Source organism: Leptonychotes weddellii, chromosome 4 (genome assembly GCF_054177405.1).
Source record: "Leptonychotes weddellii isolate Sample4059 chromosome 4, ASM5417740v2, whole genome shotgun sequence".
Lineage (NCBI taxonomy): Eukaryota > Metazoa > Chordata > Mammalia > Carnivora > Phocidae > Leptonychotes > Leptonychotes weddellii.
In genome coordinates this window covers 87,810,430-87,821,266 of record NC_138372.1, presented here as the reverse complement: position 1 = coordinate 87,821,266, position 10,837 = coordinate 87,810,430, and the positions used below count along the sequence as shown (strand labels likewise).

General features: G+C 41.3%; 1 protein-coding gene across 6 annotated transcripts in view; it reads right to left on the bottom strand.

The window, feature by feature from the left end:
• The window catches only part of HIPK1 (homeodomain interacting protein kinase 1), a 49,415-nt gene that overhangs the window by 5,008 nt on the left and 33,570 nt on the right, over nt 1-10,837 (bottom strand). For 2 of the 6 annotated variants that reach the window (XM_081815716.1, XM_081815715.1), the window contains 8 exons: nt 9,535-9,656; nt 8,486-8,620; nt 5,719-5,861; nt 5,124-5,306; nt 4,415-4,621; nt 2,674-2,915; nt 895-1,025; nt 117-185 (listed from right to left, as the gene is read on the bottom strand). In XM_081815716.1, the coding sequence (XP_081671842.1) occupies nt 117-185; nt 895-1,025; nt 2,674-2,915; nt 4,415-4,621; nt 5,124-5,306; nt 5,719-5,861; nt 8,486-8,620; nt 9,535-9,656 (1,232 nt within the window). Of the gene's footprint in view, nt 1-79; nt 186-894; nt 1,026-2,673; nt 2,916-4,414; nt 4,622-5,123; nt 5,307-5,718; nt 5,862-8,485; nt 8,621-9,534; nt 9,657-10,837 lie in introns of all 6 variants that reach the window. The other 4 variants (XM_081815717.1, XM_081815720.1, XM_081815719.1 and 1 more) reach the window with 4 other exon arrangements.

Genomic DNA, 10,837 nt, shown 5'->3' with positions numbered 1-10,837 from the left:
CCCCCCCCCCCAGGTAGGGAATCAAGAGTTCACAGGGTTACCCACTCCTGCAAGTTAGTAACTGTTGACTCAAACTCACCCTATTCTGGCGCCAGGGAATTTGAATTTTTCCTAACCTTTCTTTCTTGCCATTGTTTTCTTTTGTTCTCCTCTAAGTTCTTCATATCCCTCTTGACTTGTGGAGCCTAAAACACATGCACTAACTCGAACTGACATTTGCACTTGCATGTGCTGTCTCTCTCTCTCTCTCTCTCACACAAACACACACACACATTCACAGTTACACCCTCATATTTACACTTTCTTAATACTGGTAGACATCATACAAGCACCAGAATTTTAGCTGAAGAAAGAGTGAATAGTGCCCCTTTTACACACAGAATAGTGTCCCTCCCCATCCCATCAGATCACATAGTGGTGGCGGGGGGGGGCGGAATCTCAGACTCAAGCCAACACATAGGACTAGAACCAGCTGATGAAGTGGCCACAAAGCTTTGCACTGTCTCTTGCCTCAAGTAATCGATGTGAGGCTCAGGTTATTTATGAGCTGGGATATAAAGGAAGAGGATCTGGTAGCAAAGCATGTGGTGGTACAGAAGCAGGTACGGACTAAAGCACCCAAGGCTCTTTCTAAATTCCAGACATTTCTCTGATCTTCCAGGACAGACTAGGGAGGTCTGAAGGAAAACCTGGAATGTGCATCCTCAACACACTTACAGAGGGAATAAAGGGACACAGCACATGCAGGTATGACGCAGGCCATAGAACACCAAATGGTCTGACACAAAAGGGGCTTCATTTGGCTTTATTCAGCAGTCCAGCCGGAAGCAGGGTTCTCCAGAGAGTGACAAGAGGGAGGGCCCCAAACAGAAGGCAGCAGCCCCTAGCGCTTACCTGGCTAAGGTTGAGTGGCTGTGCTGCGCTGGTCCCCCCGCGTGGAGCTCGACACCCTGTGGGGGTGATACAGCATCCAGATGACTGCCCACTCACTGAGGCCACTGGCTTGGTCTTACTGCTCAGGAGACCTAAAAAAGGGTCAGACCGTAGTCAGTTATGAGTGGCCTCAGCTAAAGCTCAGATGGCATCATATTCATCAGTCCACATCTGTATGAGGTTTGCAAGAGTTAAGGTTTCATGTGTATCTTATTTCCTCAATTACATTTACACCAGAGGAACAAAAACTGTACAACCCATTTCTTTTCTGTCTTGCTACAAAGCTCCATGAAGGATCTTCGAAAGATTCACTCCAGTAAATCTTACACAGTCTCTTGTAATGTGCAAGGCACTGCGGGAAATACAAACACCAGTGGGACGCAGTCCCTACCCCCAAGGGGCCCAGAGTTTTATGTAGGAAGGGGTGAAACAAGTATAGAAATGACACTGGGAAGCTGAGTAAGATGTTGGTAATACTTAGGACATTTAGGTGTCAAAGGAGCTTCAAAAGAAGGCACGATTAGATCCTGTTGGGCACTCACTATCTTCAAATTCTAAGAAACTGCAGAGCAGTTGGATATAAGCAAGATCAATTTCCAAGTTCTGCTTCCTCTGTGGTCCTACTAGGAAAACGGAAGCATTTATTCAATGATTTGTGGAGTAGCCTCTATTCTTTGGACCCAACAATGGACAGAGCTCCTAACGACGCTCTTCAGTAGCCTGGCATCAGGAAGTTCTGCCTTGCCTGCAATGGGACAGCTGCCCAGTTCTGAGGGGGGGAACCGCACTGAAGCTTAACATGATATCCTGAAATCAGAACCCTGTTCATGTCTCTGGCGGTAACATAATTCATAGTAAAACACTAATTTATGTCAGTACAGCACAGATGGCTATACTGACACCAAAATTTCATGCTCCCCCTCCTTTGGTGTACAGAGTTGCCACTGGAAAACAGCTGCCTAGACAAGGACTCCATTTCCTGGGCCTCCGAGCCTCTAGGTGGGGCCATGGGATTAGTCTGCACTGTTTCCAGGGCTTGAGAGGTGTCCCTCCTCCAAACTCTTTCTTCTTTTCATTGGAGGCTGAGGATCCCTGGGCTCTGATCCCTGACTCACTGCAGGCCCACCAACCAGGAGCACTAGCACTGGGAAGTCATGTGAGTAAGAAGCAAACTTCTATTATGTCAAGCCAGGGAGGTCTGCAGTTTGTTACTGCAGCTAGCATTACCTGATAACTGAACTGGGGAGCCTAAGCCCAGCATCTAATAGCAAAAAAGATGGAGGTAGCTAGGTTGATGATAAAACCACAAAAGTATTACTGCTATGACACTGGTAAGAAAAGATCTAAGTACATAGCGTTTTCCAAAAAAAAAAAGTTTGCAGTCATTTTTAATAGTATCAATTCCTTTTCACTCTGGATTGTCAAATTTTAATCACTTGTGCCAAAAAAAATTTGCCTGCTAATTCTCCCTGTGGTACAACAGCTCTTGTCTGTCTTCTCCCATCAAAACTGAGTACATTTCTGAGACTACAAATTCACTTTTATGTTAACCCAAACAAAATAAACATAGTAAGATACACTGATTGCCAAAAATGATTTCACATCACAAGGAACCGATTTCTGAATTAAGTAACTGGTCGCTACCATCGCTACCATATAATCTACCTAAGCAGATTAGAGCGACACATTAAGGACACACACAGCGATGGAGAGTTCACCTGCGGCTGTGAAGATGCTCACCTGAGGCTGGGGCTGCTACAGTGCAGTCGCCAAGCTGAGTTTTCAGTGGAGGCACGATGATGGTGCGGGTGCTGGCGCCGTCCCCCGCGACTCTGCCGGGCCCCTCCACGAGGGGTCCACTATTGCCCCGGAGAGCACCCAGGGTATCAGTGGAATATGGGCTGCTCAAGGACGAGTCAGAGTCTGGAGAATCATTGACAGTGACATAACTGATGACATTAGACCTTGCCTTCAGGCCCGAGCTGAGGAGAAGAAAACACATGACAATTCACCCCCCTCTTAGCAATGTTTCTTTGATGATCTCTGGTCTCCCACGACGACAAGGATGATGACGGCGACAGAGTAATACCAGCAGTGGCAGACTTCTGAGTGCTTGTTATGCATCAGGCACTGTTCTTACACTACACGTAGGTCTCACCGGATCCTCACAACACTTCTGTGAAGTAGGTACTATCACCCCCATTTTGTAGATGAGGAAGCTGAAGCACAGGGAGATTAAGACACTCAGCCAAGGTCACACAGGCGGTAAGTGGTGAAGACAGGATTCAAGCCGGGACAGAATGCTGCCAGATACACAGCTCTAGCAACTCTTCCACGCTGCCGCTCAACCATTTCCACTCACGGTCATTTCAATAGTATTCCCCGTATCATCCTGCTAGACTATATAAATGGTTCCTTAGTATGTCTAATCAAACTTCTCGCCATACTTTTTTTTTTTTAAATGTTCCTTCACAAACTGAACTCCATCTTCGTAACTTTAATTTTTCCTGATTTTAAAAGAGACTTGGCTCCAGTCCAAGCAATCCTGCTGGTTTCACAACTTTTGCCACTCCATGGTCACTGTTCCTCACTGGAAAGTTCACCTTTTCTCTTCCCCAAATCCGTTCAGAAACCACTTTCAATACTTAGGTTCAAGTCTACATCCCATTTGTAAATACCATCTTGTAACTGTAAATATAATTTGTAAATAGCTCTTTTGAAGTACTTCATTCTAAATCTGCTCTTTCAGGTCATTAAACTTCATTTATATATAACTCTGCAAAGTCTTCTCAGTTACTGTCATGTGTGAATCCTACCTCCTCAGGTAAACGTGGGGTTATTCCCTCTTCTTTATGCCTAGCACCAAAGGCCCAGTGAAGAATTTAACACAGAAAAATCAAAGCAATTAACTATGTTCCCACTAAGAGAGAGGTGTATGTAACAGTTCTTAAATGTATCCACTCTCTCTTGGTTAACTGCCCAGTTAAGAACTTGGATTAAGGTGCTGAAATAAGAGGAAATTATCTGGTATTTACATTCCTCAACTTGCAGACCATACTTAAAGTTGCACCTCTTCCAAAGAGGCCTTTGCAGATTATGAAATTACAAATAACCTCCTATCTACTAACTTTTCCAATTAACTGTTGTTTATGTGCTTCTGCTATGGCATCTATTTTCAGACTCTAAAGGTCCTTAAAGGCAGGGAATCACGTCTGTGGTATAATGTGCACTGCAAGCCAAAGCAGCTAAATATTAAGCAACTTAATATCCCCCTTCTAGCAAATGTATCTGAAAAGACTGATTTAACATCGCTCAGTCATGGAAACTTGAGTGTTCTGACTCACGCATCCAAGGCCACGCTTCCAAAATACCATTTTTTAGTCCTTCCTTTCATAGCCCAAACTGGGCCACTTGCCTGAAACCAAGAGTCGAAGATTAAGGTTTGGAGCCACTGAGCCAAGGAGCCATTCACCTATCTTACCTATTGGGCTTATACTTGTTGTCCTCTTCCTCATCAGTGTCACTGCGGATGGTGATGACACTCACAGGAGGGCTAGGAGTATCTGGAATGATGATTGGCTGATGCTGATCTGGGACAGGGACTAGGGAATTATAAGAAGATGTGGTACGGAGAGGACTGCTCCCAACCAGAGAATAGACTTGAGAAGGCAGAACATCCAGAGAAGACCTGTAGAAAAAGGTCACAAGAAAGACCGTTCAGTCCTCGGTCCCCAAAGCTATCCGTCTTTTCCCCCAGAACTCTTCCCAGCTTGTTCTTTGATTCCTTTTTACCTAACCATTAAGTCAATACAACACTTAACTATAGAAGTTCCAATAAAAACTAAACGAACCGCTCTAGCCAGGGTTTCCACCAGGGACAGGAACCCTAAAATACAACATAAATTTTATTTTTGTATGCCCTTTACTCCATGGTTAAATTTCTCTCTGTAATGTTGGCAGAAAAACAAAAACATCGGCCTAAAAGACAGCCTGGATTCAAAGTGGCAGCAGAGAGAAAGGATTTGCATAACCAGGGCACACCTGGCATGCATGCCCAAGTGAAAAGGTTAGCTCAATTCGGCAGCTACTCGCTGCTTCACACCGAAAGGGTCTACACCACGGCACTCTAAATGCTGGCGACATCTCTGTCAAACTGGCAGCTTTAACTACCAGCTCTAACAGAGACTTACTTAGAAGAGACTGGAGCAGACTGCTTATTCTTCTTTGAAGGGAGAGAACTGGATTGTTGTTGTCTGACAACATGGGCAACACCAACATTCAGGGGCTGAGCAGTGGCCAGTGTCACGTGGTTAGTCAGCAAGGAGGGCTGCTGCATGATAGTGCTGTACTGGTTGCTGTGAGAGTGGGCGTTCCTGTACCAACAGAAAGACACAGAGAAGACTGAATGCCTAAACCGCTGGGAAATTAGGACCAAATAGGTATTAAAAGCAATTAAAACAACCAAACAGAGCTGTGTTTTATTTTTTAAGTTGGGCACCTGGATGACAAGGCTATAGGTTTTCATTGCATGGTTTCTAATTGCATAAGCCTTTCTTTAAATCCCAAATAAATGATTCCTGACCTCAGAATCTATTGTTTTCCCATATTCCAAGTTTTCTCATTACTCCATCTCCTAGCCCGATAAGGGTTTTCTTAAAGAATCTGAAACAGAGATACATCTCTCCTTTCCTTTATATTCTTCCCAGTCTGACCAAACCATCAAGCACTTCTACCCTAGGGGATCTACCCTTGCAAATCTCCCAGAGAAGAACACAGGGTACTTGCCTCCAGTCTGTGAGCTGCTGGCCACTGCCCATGGCCTCTGGAATCACTGCTGTGGGCTGGACAGAGTTGTGCAGAGCTACCCCAGGCAACTGTTGCCAAGTTGAAGGCAGGAGAATTTGTTGGGTTCCTCCAGGCCAAGCCTGCTGTAAGGAAACACACATAAAAAGATCCAGACTTGACTCATTCTTGGCTTTTTCTTTTGTTTTTCAGATGAAAGAAAAATTCGTATCTTAAAAGAAGTTGCTTGTAGATTGTTAACTTGCAGAGATCAAAAAAGAAAAGTCAGAGGGGCTCAAAGTTACAAGTCTTATGAATTGGGAAAGAGAACATGCTGCTTTTTCTCGGCCACCTCTGTAACATGACCACCAGGGTATTAAAGAAAAGAAGATCCCTGTGGTTAAGAGTTTCTCTCTTATACTGCAGAGTCAAAGAGTCTGAAAAGTTCAGAGGTAAGCTCCGGTTAAATGATGGAGTATCATTTTTGCAACGATTCTAAAAATACACCTAGAAAGAGTTAAGACAGCTCCCTTGAGATTAAAAATAGTAATTTTAAAATTGAAGTGCCAATCAGTTAAGACATCAGGTCAATTCAACCCATAAAACAAAGGGGAGAATTGTGCCTTTTTAAAAGGGTAGAACTTGGAACATGGAGACAGATGCGGATGACCAAAGGCCAAAATCCTTTGGCAAACAAGCATATGCCAGCAAGAGAAAGCTAACTTCATCATATACAGCCATATGATAGAATTAAATAAGGCAGTAAGTAAAATATTTCCAAAACAGATGCAGGGAGCACCATATTTTGTTTTTAATAGTTACCTAAAATATAATGTTTAACGTTATCATTTATGGAAACATACTTCAACATAAAAACTAATCACTACAAGAAAATACATCATTTCTAGTTTTTAACAAGCACTTGCAATAGACAGCAACAAATATGTTTTCTAACTTTTTACAGAAATTCTGGCATTTTCTGAAAAAATGGGAACAGATTTGAAAGTTTCCTTTTTAAACTTAAATTCTACAGTACAATCACCTACAATGCTTGGGTACATATGGTTCTTTCTTGAATTTCAAACTGCAAGGCCATCAACACACTGTTTTAAAAATATTTCTGCAAGTAACAGATCCACTTGTTACAAATACCGGTTCCAAACAAGAAGCCTTCAAAGCAGAGAAACTGCAAACACGTCTGCTACCATAAGCAGAATTTAAAACAAAATAAAACAAAACAAAAAATAAGAGAAGTATGTTAAGTCACACCATGCGTCTTTCCATAAGCCAACACCTGCACAAGACAAAGCATGTAGTTTAATACAGAGCAAGAAATAACATTCCAACGTGAGGCAGAAATCTGGCGTTCCAAGCGACGAACTGTTTTGACAGAGGAAGAACAAAAATATGCAAAGCTTAGCAAATGACTAGTGCAAACTTAAGAAAAGCAGCAAAGGAGAAGTATCAACTAACATTCTCAAAACTACAGGTGAGCAAGTTAAAACCAGTGGCTTGGATCAATCAAATTGGAAATATATCTGACTCCCTTGCACTCAGGTTTTATGCTCATGATACAATTAATCTGGAGGTGACAAAGGCTTTTAAACTAAAAACCAAACAAATTCCAACAACCAAAGTATGTTTCTGGAAGTGTTTACACTCAACATGAGTCCTTGAGAAACAACAAAGGGAATTTTTTAAAAGCCCCTTCAAAAGATGTAGATATCAGTATTCAATAGTATCAATAAAGTTTTCAAATGCCTACCTAATTTTAAATTTTTAAATAATGAAATGCTGGATGTCCAATAAAACAAGTTTAACTCCCCCAAATAAACCAAAACACATCCAAAGACCACTCTGAAGGGTACAAATCCTGAAATACACCTCGAGGTCCTATTTGTTTTTCCTATCTCTAAGCCCCATACTATTACATATGCTGCTGTATTTAGTAACTTTTCCCCAGGACTTTCAGTGACAAAGGTATTGTATTTGCATAAGGGTTTTCGGCCATATTTTCATCTCTGTATAAAGACCTATTGATAAAGTCATTAATTTCTCCATAAACCCCTAAAAATGAGTTCACGTTTAATCTCAACCAACAAATGAAATATGATCTAAAAATATTCTAAAGGGACCATCTTTAAATGGAAGATATAAGCTGCCACTGATCATGAGCAGCAGAGTTATCTTCGTATGTTCTTAGAAGAAAAGTTAACATCAACTGATAAAGCAATAAATTAGGAGCATCTTTAACATTTCTACATGCACAAAAATTTTCGAAGCTTAAAACAGCAAATAAAGAAGGAAGCTAACTTGCCAGGGAGTTCAAATTTTGGCCATCCGGATACCTGCAGCAGAGCCGAACTAAAGGCCATTTCCTTTATTCTCAAGGATCAGAGGGTAAGAGGGCAGAAAACAGATACAGTGTTGAAGCTCTTCTGAGACTACACCAAGAGCTTTTATCACACTAGGCTGGCAAAGAAGAATAAAGGGATCTGGCTCCTTACAGAGTCACACTGAATATCAGAGTCAAACAGTGCTTCAGCAAATGTTGGGGAGGAAAACAATGAGACATTAAAGATGTAGCAAGAACACAGCCACAAGATGGCACATGCTTCCATGCCCTCTGCAAAGACTAAGTTAAAAAAAAAACTTTTTTTTGAAAAATGAGAAAACCAGAAGGAAACAGAACAAAAACAAACAGGAAAAAATAAAAAAGAAAGAAACCAAAGAAACTCCGTTAGTAACACAATCAAGTGAGGGGAATTACCAGTACAGCGGCAGTCTGTTCAACCAGCGCCGGCCGGCCGGCTGCGCAGCTCAGAGTAAAGGGCACCGCATACTGCGGTGTGATGGTGGCTACTTGAGGGTGGAGAGTTGCTACCATTAGTGGTGTACAGCTTCCCTGCAACGTAGATTAGGCAGGTGAGTGAAACAAACACGGAGGCAGGTTATCTGGATTCAGAAGGGTTCTCATTCCCCCCAAGATACTACCAACAAGTAGGAATTTCGTATCACCTAAAATGCATGTAAAACACAACTTTCCCCTTCAGCTCTGCACGGCATCAGCCCACTAGGTCAAATGTCAAGGGCCTAAGGCAATCAAATATAGGAATCCTTCTTGGGCCAGATTCAGAGGATTGGCTCTACAAAACTCAGTTAACAAAGGCATGTATTAAGAATTCCTCTTCGTCCTACTCCCAAAAGAAGAGTTTTGGGCTTCCAAATTTCCTCTGTGTCACAGGCCACAAACATTTACACACAGAATTGAAAATACGGTATCTGTTGTTTATATGAGTCTTTCATGATTTTCTTGCCCATCTTAGTTGCATGTCCCGTGGCAGGTAGAAAGTTTTAAGGCTTTCTATAGCTTAGTTAAACACACAGAGTGAAGGAATGTAATACTTGAAGAGGCATCCTGGTATGATCCAGCCTCTCTGTCATGATATCATTCTGAAAGAGTGAGCAAAGGGGACACTAAAGGGAACAAAAGGGGAACACTTTATCTTTAGAATCAAAATGCTGTTACATGTGTATAAAAAATTAACTATATCCCACCAAGTCTGAGTAAATTTACTCAAAACACCATTTCTCAAGGTCTGGGTATTTATCCCTGTAAGTCTAAGGAAGACACTGTCAGAGCTGCAATAGTGTTAGGAATGAGCAATCATTCCTCTATAGATGTTTCCTTTTAAGTCCACGGAATCATAACCAAGAAAGATCTTACAGTCAAAGTAAATACCATCTTCTAGGACAAAATATCTGCATCTCAGTAGCGCTTCCGCAATACTGAGTATCCAAGCTGCTGCGGCTTTTTACCTGTGTCAGAACTCCTGACTGTATCTGCAGTGGCTGAGCAGCTGGAGCCTGGGGTACAATCGGCACAGCGTTATCCATTCTCACAGGGAACCCAGAATGCTTGGTTGTTGCTTGTAGTCCAGCTGTAGAAAACACCACCACAGTTAAATTGCTTTGCTAGGTCTGTGGTTTGCTTACGGTTTTTTTGTTTTTAGCTTTTCTGTTCAAATCATCCACCACCCAGGTTAGTTCTAGACATGTGACATAGGAATTTCATAGAAGTCTAGGGACTTAAGAAAAGGGAGACTGGTTTGGCTCTCTCTGGTTAAATTCATGGAAAGATGTTTGATACAAGAAGGGATGGTTTAAGGGAATTTTAAAAAAACTTTTTTTCTCCTGCAACACTTAAAATGTAACACCCATCCCATTCCCATTAATAGCATATGCAAAAGCAAACAAACAAAAAACCTATACTTACTAAGTTACATTCACCTTTTAATCCATTAGGGGGGAAAAAAACTTGTATTTTTTACATGCAATCTATTAAAAGCAAAGACTTAAAATAATTATAACTTTTGGTTAATTATGACTCTTAGTTAAGAAAAAATTATCATTATTTATCATCTAAGTTACCCTTTCAGAATATTTTAAGATGTTTTACCCTACTCCTCAAAAAATTCACAATTTAGTTACACATTTTATCTTCAACTAGTATGTGAACTGAAGAAATTATAACTCAGGATAAAAATATTTAAAAAGTAGGTATTTTGGTTTACAGGAACACTTCTTTTCTACTTATTTTAGGAATCTGCCTTTGCCATTGACAGCTTTCTCTTTTACAACTTATGCACAGCTAATTTTTGCTGCCTTGCTCTGGGCACAAATGCTGAATGAATGTTTCCTCCAAACGGGAATTTCTTATTCTGGGGAAAAGAGAGGCTCAAGGCAGTTCTCCCTTTTGCCAAGAGTCGGGAAGAGAGACTTCAAAACTTTCTTTTAAACTTGCCCTATCAAAACTTTCAATGTGGAGAATTTAAGTTTCTATTATCCACTAACAGAAGTTTCTCTAATTCACTAATGCCTGCAGTTTTGTTAAGTGGGACACAAACATTTTAATTAGAATACTTCTTCAGTGATACTTTCTAAGCTATCACCAACTAATTTCTCTTAATATTACTACCAAATAAGCATAACTCCTAAACTCTAACACTGTGGTTTTCAGCAAGTCCTCCAATTTTCCATTTCAGTGATTTACAAGTATTTTAGCAGTAAGATGTCATATTGGAAAACACAATCCAGAAATACACGAAGTAAGAGAGACTAG